A 21110-nucleotide genomic window follows, 5' to 3' on the forward strand; every position below is an offset into this window, starting at 1 on the left:
TTTTAAAAGTTTTTTCTGCATTTAGTTTTGTTCCTTTTTTATTTTTGTCACCCACAATTCACACCACATTGATGGAACATTAATGTAAAGTTAAAATGTCATTTCTATTACTAACGTGCAAAAAACAATGTAGCTCAATTTAAGGTTGTTATTCTAGTGTTAATCTACATCCAATGTTTCCTTCACGCCGATTGTTATTAATCTTTTATTACAAACATATTATTGTCCTAAATATAAGACCCAAAATGATTTTTGGTTAATCTTCTCTGTGCAAAGATTATATCTAAATCATGTTTTTTGGTTCACCCGTATGCGTATCCTGGATTTACGACTTATATTTTACTCTTCTTTCTTTGTAAACACAATGTGGGGGTGCAGTATTCTTTTCCACTTTTTTAAATTATGGTGGAACAAGACACCAAGACAACCTCCTAAAAATTTTAACCGTGAACTGCCAGGGCCTTTGTGATGGAAACAAGAGGAAAGACGTTTTTTAAACCATTAGAAACAAAAACTATCATATTTACTTTTTACAATATACCCATTTTACAGAAAAAAGAATATTGAATAAAGTCACAATAGAGTTTTATAGCTTTTTTTAGTTATTTAAAGTCAAACTCCAGGGATGTAACTATTCTTTTTAACAATAATTGTGCATTAAATGTTCACAAAACATTCAAAGATGATAGTGGCAACTTTCTTCTTCTTTATGTTTCTGTTGATGATTTACATGTTCTATTGTTAAACGTATATGACCCGAATTTAGATACACCTACATTTTATACAAACTTAAGTATCTTTTTACGAACCAACATATTGTTCTTGGAGATGACTTTAATTTAATTTTTGATAAAGAGTTAGTTTCAATGAATTACAAAAAATTAAATAGCCCCAAATCAAGACTTGAATTATTAAGAGTAATTGAAATTTTTAACCTCCAAATCTGAAAAAATATACCTGGAGAAGAAATACCCCAGTAAAACAAGCCAAACTTGATTTTTTTCTAATCTCAGATACATTACAAAATTTGTCTTCAGTGATTAAAATAGAAAATGGTTATAAGTCGGACCTTTCCCCTGTTGTTTTATGTATAAAAAAGAATGAATTCCTAAAAGGTAAAGGAATTTGGAAATTTTATAGCTCCCTATTAATTGACAAAGAATATATCAAAATAGTAAAACAAATAGTTATAGATATTAATAAACAATGCTCCTGTTTTGTGTACGAGAAAGACAATATATCCTCTGTACCGGATGATAATGTACAGTTTACGATAAGCGACCAGTTGTTTTTAGATACCTTTCTCATGGAAATAAGAGGGAAAACTATCTCGTACTTAACTTATATTTAAAAAAAACTCTTGAAAGAGAAGATATCATTAAAAAGAAAAATTTAAATCTAGAACAGAATTTGATCCAGGATTCTAGTTAATAACTTGAGGATAAACATAATGCATTGGAAGAAATTAGGAATATTAGATTAAAAGGTCAGCGTATACTATCAAAAGCAAATTGGATAGACCAGGAAGAAAAGCCAAAAATTGCTAATTTGGAATCAAGAAACTATATTAATAACAAATATTGGTAATTGAGAAGGAGAATGGATCCATAATTAGAAATCAACAAGAAATCCTAAGTGAAACAAAGAAATTCTATGTGAACCTTTATACAAGAAAGGACATAATAGAAACAGGAAATATACATGAAAAACTGAATAGAGAAGAATCAGAAAGTATTGAAGGACCTATTACAAAAATAGAAGTTTTAATTTCAAAATAAATACAAAAATGATAAATACAAAAATGATATAAGTCCGGGACCTGACGTATACACTAGTGAATTTTTCAAATTTATTTGGAACAACATTAGATCTTTCATTACGAGAGCAATTGATAAGTCAAACAATCTACTGCATTTTACAGAAGCAAATAAGTTAGGAATAATAAGTTGCTTGTCGAAAGCTGGAAAACAAAAACAATTACTAAAACATTGGCGTCCAATAAGTCTCCTAAATATTGTTAACAAAATAGCATAAGGGTGCATTTCTAATAGAATTAAATCATTATTAGACAAATTAATAAATTAAGACCAAACTGGTTTTATCAAAGGAAGGTTTATTGGAGAAAATATAAGACTCATATATGATTTAATGAATAATACTGAACTACATAGAATACCAGGTTTATTAATGCTTATTGACTTCGAAAAGCATTTGATACTATATCTTGGAAAAATATTTTTTAAACACTAGATTTTTTAAAATTTGGATCATCTATATAACACTGGAAAAGAACCCATATACAATGGCACCAAATCAAGTGTTTTGCAAAATGGATTCACTTCTGACTATATTTATCTACAAAGGGGCTGTAGACAAGGTGACCCCATTTCTCCATATCTTTTTTATAATGTTTGGAGATTTTAGGGATTTTAATTAGAAATAATAGGGATATCAGAGGAATTGTTTTAGATGGAATAGAATATAAGCTTTTTCAATATGCTGATGACACCTCTCTCATCTTTGATGGTTTACCTAAGTCTATGGATGGTATTTTTAGAGTTTAAGATTATTTCGAAGACCTATCAGAATTACAAAAACTAAATTGGTTTGAATTGGGAGTAAAAAAAGATTCAAGAGATGTATTTCACCACACAAGATGGAAACTAAATTGGAATACCTCAACCTTTGATTTATTAGGAATAAAATTTTCTGAAACTCTAGATGAGATGTCTAGCCTTAACTATGAGCCTAAACTGTCAGAAATTAAAGGATTTGAAACCGATGGAAATTAAGAAAACTCACCCCAATTGGTAAAATCTAAGTTATAAAAACATTGATTCTGTCAAAATTAAACCACTCTCTTTACCCAACCCAGACTCTGGTTTTACAAAAACTTTAAATATGGAACTTTACTAATTTTAATGGGGAAGTAATATTCACAAAAACAAAAAGAAACACTTTTATACAGGAATATGGATATGGTGATTCAAATGTGATTGATTTAACAGAATTTAGCTCAGCTCTTAAATCTAGTTGGATTAGAAGACTAATTTTCGCAAACACAAATGATAAAAACTTCCTTTTTTAAGTAGTGTTCAGGTACATTTGTAAACGAGTTATATGTGTAATATATAGTAATTGTGATTTAGGCCTACATTATATTCTTACACTTTATGAGAAAATCTGTTGCATTGTGAGATATGTGTACTTGTATCCTTTGTATTCTTCTTTACTGTTTTTGTCAATAAAATAAAAAAAAAATTCAAACGACAGATTTTGTAAAGATGTGTTACAATGTTGGAGAACAACTTTTTTATTGTCGATGTGCAAAAAGAAAACATTGATATACTGTTTATTGAAAAACTATGATAATATTTATAATCAATGGATTAAACTCGACAATACATGTAGATCAGTTTTAAGGATTTCTTTGAATTAGGTTCCATGTATGAAAATCAGTAACTTAAATACAGTAGAGATATTCTCTAGATGAAAACAAGGCTGTAGAGATATGTTCAACCTCTTAATATCAAAGAAAAAACCTATCCTTAATCTGAAACAAAATTGATGTCCGACATTGAATAAAATCAAAAGCAATAAAGGGAAATCTATATAGTCTGCCCTTTCAGTGCACAAGGATTTAAAACTACTAAGATATATAGAAACATATTGGAAATAAAAAGTTCTGGAAAAGGAATTTAAAAACTGATTTAAAATATTGACAGAAATAACGCGTAATCATATAAGCACCCATTTCATTTTCTCCTTAGCTCCGAAGAGTATTGTACGACTGTATTCATTGTTTACTGTACAGAGAAATACTAATGTACATATAGATCTACAAAATAAATCTACACCATTAGTGTTTTTCAGAAAAAAAATTATTATTTAATTTGAAACGAGAAGTGACAAAAATATGCTCCATTGAATTATCATTTTATCATGAAACTTAGTTTAACCTTTCCTTCACTATTTCCCATGCCCGGTGACTTGTTCTTTTGTGCTAGATTGGTTAATATACCTTCCTAAAAAATATACATATTGATCAAGAGAATATGTAACTTATTTATAAATCATTAAAGAAAACACCGAGAAATGTTTAGGAATAAAGTGCAAATGGATAGTAATTGGGAAAATGTAAAACTTAGAATAAATGATAAAAAAGTTACCCACCTTTTCAACTTTATTCTCCCTTTCTGATGAAGAGTTCTCCGACGTTCTGTTACTATTATCTGATTTTGAATTATCCTACAAGGGTAAAAAAAATTTAAAAGAATAATCTTTTTTTTACTAACTATCTCATTAACAGGTATTTAAGAGAGTTAGTGGAATGTGCTAGTGCTGAAATATGTACACGTGTTACGTTTCCTTTTTCATTCGCCATGCCCAGTGTTGTGTTCTTTGGTGCTTTATTCGTTATAAGAAGAGGCTAAAATAAAACAACCAGTTTAAAATAAATGTACTATGAAACGTATTAACAGATATTAGTATTTAGAAGAAAGAGATATAAATTAACCAGCAAGCATTAATATTAGTGAAAGCAAATCAAAATAAAATCTGTTACTTTTTCATCCCCAAACTTCATGACTTGTAAATTGTTCTTGGTGTTCTGATGATTATTACAGCCTCCTATTATAAAGATATCCTGCTTAATGTATAATGAAATCAATTCTATAATTATCTCTTGACGCATTATCATTGTTGTGAAATAACATTGTCCTATGTGAGACAGCAGTTTGATGTTGTTTTGGTCTTAAAACAATGCCTTTCAGTGTAACTTAAAAATGTAAACAAACATAATCTGCAATCAGATATTGTTAATAATTAAGGGTAAAAACGAATTTCAAATTTTTTTTTTCGCGGATTTTTTACGATTTTCCATCAAAAAGGAATATCTTTTAGTAATTGTACTGTTTAATAGGGTAATATCCTTCACAGTTAATATTATATATATCGACTTTTTTTTTAAATAAAAAAAGGAATTTCTAACAGATTCATGCATTCACTTATGTAAGAATAGATTTTCTTTTTGTTGCTGAGCAAAACAGCCTGAATGTGTTTTTTTGTTTTTTGTTTTTGTTTTTGTGGGGTTTTTTTTCGGGGGGGGGGGGGGTTGTTGTTGTTTTTTTTACTGTATAGTCTATACAAACAGAAGATGAAGCCCGGCAAGAAATTATCAAACACTGACCCAAAGATGTTAAACACGTAATAGATTTTTTAATCGTTTGATTTTAAAAACATGAAACGATGAGTTTACTATTTGCAAGTTTTAAGATGAAAAAATGACAATAACAAACCGTGAACAATCTCAAAAATTTACTTATAATTTACTTCACATTAACTATTTTTTAATTTTTTTAAATTTGATAATGTAAGATAATATGTATTTATGTATCTCTTTTTGGTCTTTAGAACTGTATCTTACACTCGTTATGGTACATGTTATGGAGATGATCATATTAGTTTGTTAATTGGTTTCTTAAATTCCAGGTGGAAATTATATAGGAAATCTACTTATCTATACTACTATAATAAAAAAAAATGTTGAACGTAATGAAACTTGATTAAAAAAACCTGCGGCTTTAGGTGTTTACAAATAACATCTATACATCTAGCTCTCAAAACACTGATACAGTTATATCCAAAACATTTACCTTTTCTTAAAGCAAATATTCTTTAACACTTTTATGCCGTTTGTAGACATGGTGGGAAATTAGCTTTCAAACACAAGCAGTACAAGGTTACGTTGTTATCATTCATAACATGGCTAGCGACCATTAAACTTTTAAACTGGTAGTGTGGTTCGCAAAATAAGCTTCAAACATAATGTTTATAGTGGAAATATGCGGTGAGATGAATGTTTTATACTATACCCTAGTATTCTTTAGAAACCTCTTGATATTTTCGTTAAATGGTACATAAAACTTACTTATCAAAAGATTCTTCTCTCTTTTTTTGATATCCTACTTTCGTTTCGAGTTAGTCCAAAATTTCTTCCGTATAAATTTTCCTATTGCTAGATCAAAATCAATAGATTTACGTAACGCGTCATGACAACAACTACCAAACACGATATTATTGCGCAGTAGTGACAATTGAATTAAAAAAAACCCATAAGTTAATGGCTATTTAAACCTTTGTCATTATATTTTATAGAGTGCTGGTTATGGATTTAAACAAACAAAAACTGCAGACCAGAAAAAATAAGAACATATCTTATATCTTCGAAAACTATTTAACGAATAAAATGTAAAAACATATCTTACTGATAGTTCAATAGAGCATATTATTTTACATTGTTATATTGCTTGTGTTCTATCTATTTACAACCTCAATCCGTATCTGTTCACATTTTTAAACAGGAACGGACAGTCACCAAATAGTTCAAAATTATATATTTGGTATTTATCATCTTCATATGGTTCAAAATTTATCTTTATCTATGTACAAGAGCACCATGCATTGTTAAATATTTAATTTGCAAAGTACGCAATCAGTTTTCAACTCGCCTGAGCTCAGGTGAGCTTTTCTGATCAAAATTTGTCCGTTGTCTGTCGGCGTTGTTGTAAACTTGTAAACATTGTTGTTGTAAACTTTTCACATTTTCATCTTCTTCTCAAGAACCACTGGGCAGATTTCAACTAAACTTGGCACAAAGCATCACTAGCTGAAGGGAATTCAAGTTGTTTTTCAAATAAAGGGTCACACCCCTTTAAGGGGAGATTATTTGGAATTCTTGAAAAATTGGTTGGTATTTTTCAAAAATCTTCTTCTCAAAAACTAGGCCGGAATAGCTGTAACTTTTATGGAAGTATCTTCAGGTAGTGTAGATTTAAGTTTGTTCAAATCAGGGTCCCTGGGAATAGGATGGGGCAAAAATGGGGGGGGGGGGTTGGATTTTTACAGAAGAATGTATAGAGAAAATCTTTAAAAATCTTCTTCACAAAAACTATTTGGCCAGAAAGCTCAAATTAATGTGGAAGCATCCTCAGATAGTGTAGATTCCAAATGAAAGGGGGGGTGAATTTTTACAAAGGATTATATAGAGAAATTCTTTAAAAATCTTCTCAAAAACTATTATGCCAGAAAAGCTCAAACTTTTGTGGAGGTATCTTCAAATATTGTAGATTCAGGTTTGGTTAAATCATGGTCCCCAGGGGTAGGGCGAAGCGACAATGGAGGAATGAATTTTTACCTAGGAATATATAGAGAAAAGTCTTTAAAAATATTCTGAGAAATTTTTGAGTCTAAAAAACAGTAACTTGTGTGAGAAAACGGGTTGTGCAAATTAAACTTTGCTCAAACATGATTCCATAGAGAAAAGTGGAGGGGGGGGGGGGGGTGTGGGGTATATAGGAATAGAAAAAAAATCTTCTTACAGGTACAACAAAAAAGGGGCTTGGTATTTAACATAAAAATATGTGTCACTGGATAAAAATCAGCAGATTTTTTTTAAATTTGAGCAGGATCTACTGTACTTAGTTGTCAAGAGATTTTGATACTGAAATGCTAATTTGATCAGAGTTTAGGCTATTGTGAGCGAAGTGGCCCCTGGGCCTCTTGTTTAATGAACATGTTTCTGGTTGCTGCATTTTTATATACTTCTTATCAATGATCTGCAATCATACAAACAAAACAAAATACTCTCATTATATCAACAACAATTGGACCAAGAAAATTCATAATCAAAATTCACTATTTTGATGCAATAATGGCGAAGTTAAAAAAGGGAAGGTAATTTTGAGTAGCATATATATGAATAACTAAAGATAACTTTACTTAATTGAATTTTTAGCACTAGAATTACGCGTTAAGGTGGAATAGCACACCTGGAAAAAGTCACTCAAATTAACAGGAAATTTTTGATAATGAAAGATATAATGATAAATAAACTGTACAAATGTCAAAAAAGCCAAAAATTTACAGTTTGGGGATAATAAATGAATATCTAAAATAATTATCCCAGTAAGTAACAACAAAGGTCCATGCGGGATTCGAACTCGGGATGTACGGATCACAAGTCCGATATTTTATCCACTCGGCTATGGAGTAATTTACATGTTTTTGTCTATAAAATCCTTTTAATAAAACAAATTGTCGTTTCGATCAGCGGTCAGCCATTTTGTGATGATGTCTTATTCCACCTTAAATAAAATCAAAACAAAAGGAACAAATCGCACTAGTTTCGCATTGAATTTAAATGGAATATTTCAACAAAATCTACATTAACTGTATGTAAATTATTTTTATTACGCAATATTCTATTAGTGTCAGTTTTCACAGTTTGGTCTATTTTATGCTGTGTAGTAATTTGATATCCAATGATCTTTTATGCTAAAAATTGTGATGTTTGGTCACTTCCCATTTCGTGTCTCAAGAGAGCTCAATTGTCGTTGCCATTTGTAGACTATATGAATCAACTTATCATAAAGATATATGAAATCAATCAAAGAATTTTAGAATTAAAAAAATGGCATTTTTATCTATTTAAGCTGGTATTGCGACGCACTTACTGTAGAAATAAGCATTAAAATAATCTAATATAATTTTAATACATACTTTTTATAATGAGAGAAGTGGCTGGCCTTGCTATAATTTAACACACTTAAATACGGTTTTCAACATTATTTAACAAGGAAACTTTGAGGAATGTCAAAGTTCAATAGCGAGTTATATATTGCTCAAGTTATTCATAATCACCTGCATAGATAAGTTAACAAAGTTTGAGCCAGTGAAGAAACGATTTGATTTTTTTTTAATTTTATTTACACACACAAATGCATAAACATATTTCATAAATTCTAAAGTTCTACATTTTGTAACTTCAAATTGATTTTTTAATAAAAATTATCGATATAGTGTGAAATAATAGTAGACAAAGAGAAAAAAGGGAAAAAAAGCAAATAAGAGAACAAGAAAAATATTATAAAAAGATGGGGTACATACATAAAATTATAAAGTCACTTATGGACTTCAGAAAAAAAATGTTAAAGCCTTACAGATGTCCAAAAATTTTGATACAATTTTTCATAAATTGTTTGCCAATGGTTTTATTATTATTATTATTTTTATTATACAAAATTTAGAAAGCGCCATATATAATTGATATAAAATTACTCTACAACGCGTATATATAAAAGTCATTGGCATAAAAGCTAAGAAAATAAACAATATACTTAAATACACTAAATTAAAAACTACATACCAATATAACACTAATTTTTGTTTGCATGTAAAAATCAATGATGCGCTGTCTCTGTACTCAATAAAATAAAGATTAAAATGCTTAAATACTTAAGAATAGTCTTGATAAGCCTTGTTAAAAAGATAAGTTTTTTAAATATTTTTTCAAACAAATAAAATTTCCCTCTAATCTAAGATTTTGGGAAAGGCTGTTCCACAATGAAGAATTGGCCACGTCGAACCGCCTGTCACCATACGACCTAGTCCGTGCACGCGACTGAACAAGGAGCATTGAGCTCTTTGAGCGCAGAGACCTATTTAGCTTGTAGAGCTGGACCAGTTCTTGTATACACAATGGCGATGTTCTGTGTAAGGCTGTAGGATAATCTTGTATTGAATTTGCTGCTCGATTGGAAGCCAGTGTAACTTTACCAGCACTGGTGTTATGTGGTCATATTTCCAAGTACGCGTTATAATCCTAGTAGTTGTGTTTTGAATCCTATGAAGTCTTGACAAGGAACCGATACATCCACCGTAGTAAGGCATTGCCGTAGTCAAAAAGAGAGGTTACAAGTGAGCATACAAGGGTTTTACTAGCGCTCTCTGATATCAAGGGTCGAATGCGACCAATGTTCCGTAGTTGGTGGTAACATGATTTTGCAATGTTTCGAACCTGGTGGTCCATGTTCAGTACCGAATAAAAAATGACACCTAATTTTTTTCACAATTGATGAGAAGATAATTTTGTTGCCCTCAAAATTGATGCTGAGTTCTTTGAAGTAATTAATTTTTATTGATTTGGAGCGAAGACAATTAGCTCTGTTTTTTTCTTGGTTAATCTTCAAATAGTTGGAACGCATGCAAGAACCAACATCAGACAGGCAACTCTGCAGACGAGATGCTATATCCATCCAGTTGCTAGTAGGTAATTGCCAAGGACCGAACCATGAGGAACACCAAAATTCAATTGAAAGTCTCTAGACTAAGATTGGCCTATAGAAATACTTAGATGTCGATCACTGAAGAAAGACTGTATCCATGACAAGGCAGTTCCAGTTATTCCAAAAGAAAATTCTAGGCGATTTATAAGAATAGTGTGGTCTATCACATCAAATGCTGCAGATAAGTTAAGCATCAACAGAACAAGACACATTCTTTTGTCTAGAGCAGATGAATGTCATGATGGACTCTCAAGAGTGCTGTCTCCGTAGAATGATGAGCACGGTACGCTGAATGTTGTCTATCATGCAGATTGTTTGATTGTAAATGATCTTCTAGCCTAGAATTGATAACCTTCTCAAAGATTTTTAGAAATAAATGATAGGTTGGAGACAGGACGGTAATTCTTTAACACCTCTTTGTCTAATCCCTGCTTTTTCAGAAGAGGACGAACAACGGCGTTTTCGGTGATGTTGGGACAGTTGATTCTAAGATAGATTTGTTTATGATGGTTGTGATTGTTGAAAGAATCAACACAGGACTTCAAAACATATGTTGGGATCGGGTCTAATTAGCACGATTTTGGTAGAGAAGCCATGATGATCTTCCGAACTTCTGAATCTGATACTGATGTATGGCAATCGGGAGGTTTACCTTTAAATTTGGTGTCTGCTCTTAAAACATCAACATGGGTCTTTGTATTTAAGACAGAAAGTTATCATAATCTGAAAATCTACAAGTTTTCAATAAAATATATTCTAAACTAGAAACCTATTTTGAATTATTCATCAGACATAATCAAAACTCAGGTTTTGATTTTTGTTATATTTGGTTGCAAAAATATACGATTTAACAATCATTGACACTAAATTTTTCTGTTAATTAAAAGCTCGGTTTTAGATCTAGAAATTTAATAAATAAAACTTATTTCATTAAAAGCTTTTCGATTATCTTATTTATTTAAAAACCATTTTCAATATAACACCATAGTTCTTTTACAAAATGTTTTTTATAAAAAGATGATTGATTGTTTCAATGTTTGTCTTACAGAAGCTACATAAGGGAGAATCAATTAGTTTCAACTTGTGCAGATAATAATTTGTAGGTATAATTCTATGTAAAGTTTAAAATTGAAGTCAGTTGAGTTTACTTTCTTAAGCAGAAACATTAAATTCTATTCCGCTCTAAATCGGTGAATTTATCTTTAAGATCTCTCCATCTAATTGATATCGTTATTGGTTCTTTTCTTTGGAATTAAAATGTCTTATATTTCATGATATATTCTTTTGAATCCTTATAAAAATGATAAATTGAGTTTGGAATTTTAGGTCCATGTTCTTTGCTCATGTCAGTAATATCTGTGTGTTTTGTATTGCTCTTTTAACCTGCATATTCAATAGAATTTGTATTTACTTTCATGTATTTGATATTTCTAAGCTAGGAAAATTCCCATTGCAGTCAAACATATATATTATAGTATAAATTTGTTATTTTTTAAAGTAAATCACAAGTAAAATCTAATTCTCTTTTCCTTACAATTGATATTTCAATTTCTAAGGTTGTTTCTAAAAGCTTTACCCAGTTTGCATAAGTATTAATCAATTTTTTAATCAAGCTGGAATTTAGGACAGTGATAAACGCTGGGTAATCAATCCATATTTTTAATCTTGTCTTATAGTGTTTTTCTTTATTTTATGCATGTTGCATTCACCTAAAAAATTGTACAAATCATTTTCCATTGTTTTTATAATCAAATTTGTATCTGGGTTGGGCAAACTTGATATTACAATATAAGTGGTTTAATTTGTGTGTGGTTTTATTATTTAATGACAACTTCAAAGCATATAACTATATCAAATTATTATGAACGAGATGTTATTCTTTAATAGTAGATAAAAGAACAGAGAAAATTCATACTAGACATCTGATTTCGAAATAAAATACAAAGTTTGTAAAATTCTTTACTTTATATCTCCTGTAATTGGGCCAAGTCCGTTAAGTATTTGCTTGAGCAATTTGTGAAAACAGTGCACTGTTATGCAGAATATCATTTCTTACCGTCTTTTGTACCCTGAATCACACTAAACAGTTAAAAAGGCGAACCCAATAAAAAGCCCGAATGTAAAAATACATTTTAAAATGTGTGTTACCCACCTTTTCCTCGTTAATCCTCCTGTTTATTGAAGTGTTGTTCGACGTTCTGATTTTCTTATCTGATATTGAATTATCCTGTAAGAAAAACATTGCACAGGATACTCTTTATTTCAGTTATTGTCTTATTAACAAGCATTTCAAATAGTTATCTTATAGTGTTATAGTATAAATAGTGTTATCTTTCCTTCTTCATCTCTATGGTGCTTTATTGGTTATAAGAAGGTGCTAAAATAGAACATCCTTTTCAGAATACATGTAGTTTGAAACTTATGAATAGTTATCATTATGTAGAAGCAAGAGATATAAATGAACCGGCAAGCATTTCATCCCCAAACTTCATAACTTGTTAATTTTTCTTGGTGTTCTGTTGATTATTACAGCCTCCTGTTATAAATATATCATGCTTATTGTCTAATGAAATCAATTCTTAAAATTCACTCGTGACGCATTATCATTTTTGGGAAATCACATCGTCCCATGTGAGGCAGCAGGTTGATGTTGTTCGGTCTTAAGTGCGATTTACGATGCCTTTCAGTATAACTTTAAAATGTTAACAAAAATAATCTGCAATCTGATATTGTAAATAATTGAGGATAAACCTGAATTTCAAAATGATTATTTTCGCGGAGTTTTTACTGTTTTCCCTCAAAACAAAATACTTTTAAGTAACTGTACTGTGTATTAGGGTAATATCCTTCACTGTAAATATCACATGTATGGTCTTTTCAACATAAAAAAGAGTTTCTTACAGATTCATGCCTTCTTATATGTAAAAAAGTATGAACGTGGTTTTGGTACTGTGTATACAAACACGAAATGTGGCTCAGCAATAAATCATCAAACACTGACCCAGAGATATTAAACACGTAACAGATTTTTTAATTGTGTGAATTAAAAAAAATTGAGTTTACAATTTACAAGATTTGGATAAATATGTTCAAGATATAATTTACCTCACATTGTCTCTTTTTTAATTATCTAATTTGATAACCTAAGACAATACGTTTTCATGAAACACTAATTGGTCTTGAAAATAGTATCTTACACTCGTAATGAATAAAACTAGTACGACAATTCTATTATCTATTTAATTGTTTACGTAAATCCCAGATGGAAAAATATGATTTTTTTTAAACTTCTGATCTACTATAATAAAGAAAATGTCTATTTATTAGACTTAAGTAAATTTTGCAAGCAATGAAAATCTTGATTAAAATAAGCTTGAATGTTAAAATGTGTAAGTCTTCAGGTGTTTAACATCTATACATCCAGCTTTTCGATACACTGATTCAGTTTTATATAAAAAAAAAACCATTTATCTATTCTTAAAACATGTTATTTTTCACATTTTTTGCCCGAGCGAAAAAGGCGTTTGTAGACGTGGTGTGAAATTAGTTTTCAACCACAAGCAAAATAAGATTACGTTGTTCTTATTCATAACACGGCTAGCGACCATTTAACGTTTTAAAATGGTAGTGTGGTCCGCAAAATGTGCATTAAACATAATTTTATTGTGGAAACAGCACACATCAAAACAAAAATACAGAAGAAATACATGCGATGAGATGAACGTTTCATACTATACCCTAGTATTCCTAAGACGCCTCTTGATTTTTTTCTTTTAATGGTACATAAAACGTATTTATCAAAAGATTCTTTTCTTTTTTGATATCCTACTTTCGTTTTGAAGTTGTGCAAAATTTCTCCCGTTTAGGTTTCCCTATAGCTAGATCAAAATCAATAGTTTTACGCAATGTGCCTTGACAACTACTAAACACGATATTGTGGTGGTTGTGATTTAAAGATTGTGCAGTAGTGACTCCTAAGTTAAAAAAAGAAGCAAGATTCAATGATAATTTAAACCTTTGTCATTATATTTCACGGAGTGCTAGTTATATATTCAAACAAACATTTATTAATGACGAAGATAAACAACTAACTACAAATAAACTACCTTAACTACTAGGGAGATCCCAGATAAACATAAAGAGACTTATTAAGCACCTAATTTCAGACAGGCAGTGGGATCTCCCTAAAGACTAAGTAAGACATAATCATCATTGATGAATACACATTTAGAAGATGGGAGATCCCAAGATAACATATATCCAAACTAGTCTACAACAATGGCAGGGGGATCTCCCTGTCATATGAAAAACCAAAACAACGTGAAAATTAAGGTGGCATATACAAAACATTTTGAAAACCAAAACAATGTAAAATTTACTATGACATAAACAAAACATTTAGGAGGGTGTAATGGGGATGGTGGAGGGTTAATTTTCACATGAATAAACTCTCTGTTCACATAAAAACGTCCATCAAATACCAGGGTATTAACAAAAGTGGCTTTCACGCGATTACAGTCCTGCAATTTCATTGGTTGTTGACAATATACAAGCACAAATATTCTAAAAATAGATATAATGGACCCTCAGGTTAAAAATAACTATAAATAACCAGATTCTTAAAATACATTTTGTGACAAAAATAGATGGTTAAGATACAATGATGCCATAAAACATATTATTTAACAATAATATTTCATGATGCATTAATGACGAAGTCATAATAGGGAAGGTGTTATTGAGTAGCATATATATTAATTATATATATATATATATATATATATATATATATATATATATATATATATATATATATATATATATATATATATATATATATATATATTTATCTCATACGTGTGGTGTATATTACCCGTGTAATAAACATTTGCTATATCAAACTTGTGATGCTTTAGCAAATTCTTCCGGTCCGAACTATTTTTGACACAAACCCTTGCTTCAACGCTTCAGTGACCTATTTTCGAAGATTTGCTAAGTTATACGTAACCGTAACCACAAGACCCTTTTTTCTTGTATGTCAAGATTTTTGATAAGTTTAGCCCCCTTCCAACTTTCAATTTGCTTTGTGCATTTTATAATACTGCAAATTAAGTTAACTATCAAGGAGTTCATCCTGACGACGCGATGAAAACAGAACGCTCTGGTTGTGTTTATATACAAGACCCTACCTAAATAATGTTTCATTAGACTTTTATTCCATCATCAGTAAGCATCCTTATTCACTATTTTCGTTCATTCATTTCATTCGCAACTATGTTGTTTGTCAACAAACTTGATTATTCAAGTCATCAGATCAGTATTTCCATTTAATCAAGTGAATAAGTTTTAAGAAAAATTATTTAAAGCTAAAAAAAATATTTCAAGGTTTTTATTTCAGTGAAACTTTACATTAAAACAGTTAGTGAAACTTTACATTAAAACAGTTAGATTTATCTTAGAAATGACGTAATAAATTGCATTGCACAAGGTCACAATAACTGCATAACACAACGTTGCATCATCGTTTTAAATCTTTGAAAAAAATCAATTCGGGTGTATAAGGGAGTGTTTCAAAAGCTTCATAATATAAATCAAATTGTATGAGATAAATAGAACATCTATAATTGTGTGATTTTATATTTGCTTTATCCAAATCGTTGAAATTGTTATATTCGCTCAGCAAGCCTTGCGAATATATACACCATTTCAACTCGTGGGATAAAACAAATATAAAATCAGACAATATTGATATCATATATATATATATATATATATATATATATATATATATATATATATATATATAAAACACTTAACTAATGATAACCTAACTGAATTAAATTTACAGCACTAAAATTACGGGATTAATGAAATCAAAACACAAAGGAAAAAATCACCAAACATATTATCGAATTTGACGGTAGTATTCCAACAAATTCTACATTAATCGTGTAAATTATTTCTATATCGCATACCAATCTCAATTTTTCACAGTTTGGTCTCTTTTCCGCTGTGCAGTAATTTGACATCCAATGATCTATTATGAATGCCAAAGGTGACGTTTTGTTACTTTCCATTTCGTTTGTCAAGAGTGCTTAATGGTTGTTGCCATTTGTAGACTTTACAAATCTATTTATTATAAAAATATAGGTAATCATTCAAAGAAATTTAAAATAAAACATTTGAAATTTTTAATAGTTTGTCAAACTTTCAGCAAAACCTCAAGAAAATTGCTACAAAGCTAATTACCACTGAAATCAAAGGTGTTTGTATATACAAATAACATAGTAAAATACACATTTGTATGATATGCGAAAAATAGTTTTTTTGGGGGAAAAAACATGGGTTTGTATTGAAAAATCGCGAAAATATGAAAAAAAAAAAATAACCAAATTAAATCAATGAGTATCAATTTATGCTGTTTTGAAATGAAATGAATTCATATGTACAACTGATTAAAACGCTTTTACAACAAATATTGAAGGTAATTTGTGGTAAAAAAAAAATAGCATTTTTATTGGAAAATCGCGGAAATCTGGAAACATTTTATAAATTGGTATTATCTTATTCTAAACTCCATTTTAAGTTTTATATTGTCCGAGTAATACATGTAAACCAATTTCACGAGAAATATTCAAAATTCTTTTGGGTCAAATATTGTTTTTTTATGTATTGTTACTAAAAAATTGTGGAAATGTGGGAAAAAGTAGAAACAATATCAAATCAATTTGTAACGACTTATCTTCACTCCAAATTACAGAATAGTATTTGAACATATAACATTAAACATTGGTCAAATTAATGGCAATTTAAAAAAAAAAAAATTTGAATCATTTTAATTAAGAAATAGTTAATAACCAAATCAAATCAATATGATATCAGCTTATTTTATAACCTGATAACAAGATTGGATATGTACAATTGATGCAAATTGTTTACATCACAACCATGAAAAATAAAATGGAAATGGAATTAACATCCTTTTATTGTAATTTCGTTTTCACTCTCGTCATCATATTTTTAATTATTTCTTGAATTGGAACAGTTGATTCCCCTACATTCTCCACATCCGCCTGAACACGCTATGCCACTTTTTCGACAGCTACATTTCTTATTGTCGCAGTTGGTTTTACAATTACGGTGGATGATTTTCAATAGAAAGTCGGGTGCAGGTGGTTTGGACATTTCAATAGGTAGAAGTTTGCCAGTTTTAAGAGTCCAACCCCATTCTGTAGAATCAAGATCTGCCACTGATTTGCCTTTCCAGTACTGACACTGTATGTAAAGTCGCATTGAATGAAATATGGCAGCATCAGATGTTGGTGGAAGTGACTGCATTTGGACCTCAGCATTCCTTTTAGATGATAGTGTTTTTGTCGTGAACTTTCTCCATTTGAGAATGTCTTAACCATCTAGCAATACCCCACCATACAATTTATATAATGCTTCTTCTCCCGCCTTTATTATATCTTCTTTGCTAAAATTAAAATACAGCTCCTTGTGATTTTAGATAAATGTCAGTCATTATGTTTTTCAAGGCAGCAGGTTTTCAAATGCCATGCTAACGACTAGTTGTGTCACATCCTGTTAAAGCATGAATAGACAGAATTTGACGACAATTGTCACTTCCAAGAACTGACTTTGCTTTTGATATATCCCACACTCTGTGGTTTTTCATTGACGTTCGTTTGTCAGTGGTGAAAATAATTTGTCTGCTTTCTTTTGCATAATGGCAAAGCAGAACTAGCAAATCAGTGTCCTCTCCATACACAACCACTGTGTGATTGTCTGCCTTATTAACAGCTGTCTGACATATCAACAAATCTGCATAACCCTCACTTTGTATAGCTTCGATATTGCTCTCTTGCAGTTTTCGTACAAGGAGTTCAGCAAAACGTTGCTTGTTTGATACATTCAGAAGAAAAGTTTCCTTCTTTATTCTCCGTGGCATATTCTCAGTAAAAGTGATTGTGTTTGTTTGAATTCCTTTGCTGTGCCTCATGTGAGTCATATCTTTAGTTGACGTACCGATGTAACCATCCATTACAACGATGGGATTTTGAAAGCGCCTTTTGACATGATCAACATATTTTGAGCAAATCTGGGAAAATGTCTCGCCTTTGGACCATGGTATTCGATGCAGTAGAGATCCCCCATCGATTACATTTAATAGATTTGTTTTGGGGAGTTCTTCAGCATGGCAGTCACCTTCACCAAGCGTGGCTTTTGCTGCCTGCTTTAAAAGACCATTGGCTTCAAACATTAATGACGGAAAGCTTTAAAGTTCATATTGAAACAACTCAGCTGTAGTGTTCAGTGTTTCTGATCCAACAGCTTTTGACCTTTGAAACATGAGCTGAGGATCAATTTGCGAGAATTGTGTGACATTACTGTTCGATTTTTCTTTTATATCAAGAGGAACCACTTGATCTTTCCTTTTAAATGAAATTTCTGATACCAATTGTCCAGCCATAGATTGTATAATTTTTTCGCCTATACTCTTTGCAGCATCTGCATTTGCGTCGTTGTCTGCATCATTCCGGTTTCAATGTTACGCAAAGTCTTGTCATGTAAGACAAATGGGTCCCTATCTTTCAAGAAGTCCTGCAATACATAGTTATTTTTTTGTTGTCTTTTCCATTCTTGATCTGGACATATCGACATGCTGATCACTTGTATGGTATCCTGTGTCAGTAAATGTTTGCATCGCCTGATTATATTCTGCTAATGTTGGCATAGACAAAAGCCATTGCGCCCTCCGAGCTTCCCCCATTCCTCTTCCACGTGTTAATCCGCCTGTAGATTTCACGCTCCTCATCAATACCTGCTCTATAATGTTTCGTATATCGTTCTTGATCAGTGTTGCCGCTGTTTTAATCTGATACCTTTTATTCTCTTCGTCAGACTTAAGAAATGATTCATTATGGAAAGTATGCAGTATGGTTGCGGCATTCTGGCGAAATGTAACTACATTTTCTTTGCCGTTTAATTCAGTTATTTTGATTGAATTACCATAATGCTCCTTTAATTTTTTTTTCATATGTTGATTGGAATATGCCTCATCTACTGAAAGACTTTTCATGTGATCTGTGATTGTTGTCTGTTTGTCGTCATTTTCTTCCAAGTATTTTGTCACTTGTAAGAACAATGTGTGGCTAGTATTTGGTCGACCTCGTGAATAAGATGCATTTTCCTTACGTTTTGAAAACACCTCTGGCACTTTTTTCCCTGATCGAAAATTACCACTTCAGGTACTTTGATAAACAGCATCAGCCGCATGAAGGTCACTAGCAAATTTTATCCTACCTTTAACTTTGACTGCTCATTCGTCGTTTTTATCATTGCAAATCTGTTCTAAAGTTGATTGAAACTGAGTTGTTTGAACCGAGTGTACACAATGTTTTTTTTTCGTTTTGCATTATCATTTACCGGTTTTCCGCAAAAAAGACAGTCTTCTTTAAAATAAAATTGCATTTTTGATCTAAGTGATTTGGATGTAAAAGGGATTACCGGTGATGTTGATTTTCTTTTCAAACTTTTTATAACTATAGGATTACGTCGACAGTCCTTATGAACGACATGTCAAGCCCTAGTAGATATAGAATTACCTCTTTCAGAGCTTGCATTGTTAACACCAATGCACTGTTATGCAGAATATTGAACCCGAACATTAAGAATTTGGAATATAAAAATTAATTTTCTCGAACATATGTCAACCAGATGCTTCAAAAGTGTAAACTTCATCTGTAGTTTGACATTTTAAAGCTATTCAGCAAAATTCACATTATTCCTCAAACGCATAAACAAAAACAGTGTGGAAAACTGAAGTGGGACAGACAGACGGACGGACAGACGGACAGACAGAAGGACAGACGATCGGACGGACAGACGGACTGACGGACGCAGAGGAAAGCTATAGTCCCATCCGGTTTGGGACTGATAAAATATGTTACTTTTTAATCCCTAAACTTCATAACTTGTTAATTGTTTTTGGTGTTCTGATGATTATTACTGCCCCTATCATAAAATATCATGCTTAGTGTATAATGAAATCAATTCTATAATTATCTCTTGACGCATTATCATTGTTATGAAATCAAATTGTCCTATGTGAGAGAGCAAATTGATGTTTTTTCGGTCTTAAATACGATAAACAATGCCTTTTAATATAACTTTGAAATATAAACATATATAATCTGCAATCAGATATTGTTAATAATTGAGGGTAAAAACGAATCAAATAATTATTTTCGCGGAATTGTTTACGGTTTTTAATCGAAACGGAATACATTTGAGTAATTGTAGTATGCATTAGGGCAATATACTCCACTGTATATATCATATGTATGGATTTTCCCAAAATAAAAAGGGATTTTTTACAGATTCATGCATTCATGTATGTAAAAACAGAAGTCTTTTTGTAGCCATGCAAAACATTCTGAATATAACGAAGAAGATTTTCTAAGACTTAATAGATTTTCAACATATTTCCAGATTGGCTTTACCCAAGGGGCTGAACCTTTGACCCAGGGATCTTGTATTTCACAATCAAGGTAGAGGGCTACATGAAAATGGTAATATGCATTTAGTTTTTCTCAAATTTGATATAGGAATGGTAAAAAGATGTTAGATAAAATACATTTTCACTATATGATCATCATGACCATCTTGACCATCTTATCATCTTCTATATATATATATATATATATATATATATATATATATATATATATATATATATATATATATATATATATATATATATATACTGCGCACTGAATGGTGGTAATGATAACTAACAGACTGAACTCTGTGACTCTTGTAGCACTGCGTAGTATTCCTAAATGATGTTATGAAACCAAGTGAATAATACGGGCATAATAATATCCAAATTAAGAGTTTATAAACAAGTGTCATATTTGGCGATTCTGTGTGTGCAACGATAACTCTGGTACTCTATATTGAGTCATGTATTGCATATTCTAT

At 30.8% G+C, this 21110-nt stretch overlaps 1 protein-coding gene and 1 long non-coding RNA gene across 2 annotated transcripts in view; both read right to left on the reverse strand.

The window, feature by feature from the left end:
* LOC105320305 (uncharacterized) overlaps nucleotides 1–4782 on the reverse strand; it is a 42025-nt gene extending 37243 nt beyond the window's left edge. Inside the window, exons 1-3 of the mRNA XM_066074362.1 lie at nucleotides 4565–4782; nucleotides 4364–4429; nucleotides 4174–4248 (exon numbers count right to left, since the gene is read on the reverse strand). Of these exons, the coding sequence (XP_065930434.1) occupies nucleotides 4174–4248; nucleotides 4364–4429; nucleotides 4565–4699 (276 nt within the window). The 5' untranslated portion in view covers nucleotides 4700–4782. The remainder of the gene's footprint in view (nucleotides 1–4173; nucleotides 4249–4363; nucleotides 4430–4564) is intronic.
* A 4407-nt stretch (nucleotides 4783–9189) lies between these two features.
* Nucleotides 9190–14822, reverse strand: LOC136272650 (uncharacterized). Its single transcript, XR_010710638.1, has 3 exons — nucleotides 13862–14822; nucleotides 12277–12351; nucleotides 9190–10796 (listed from the first exon to the last, which is right to left on the reverse strand). It is a non-coding gene; the product is annotated as an uncharacterized lncRNA (long non-coding RNA).
* Between the last annotated feature and the right edge of the window lie 6288 nt (nucleotides 14823–21110).

Source organism: Magallana gigas, chromosome 2, assembly GCF_963853765.1.
Source record: "Magallana gigas chromosome 2, xbMagGiga1.1, whole genome shotgun sequence".
Classification (NCBI taxonomy): Eukaryota; Metazoa; Mollusca; class Bivalvia; order Ostreida; family Ostreidae; genus Magallana; species Magallana gigas.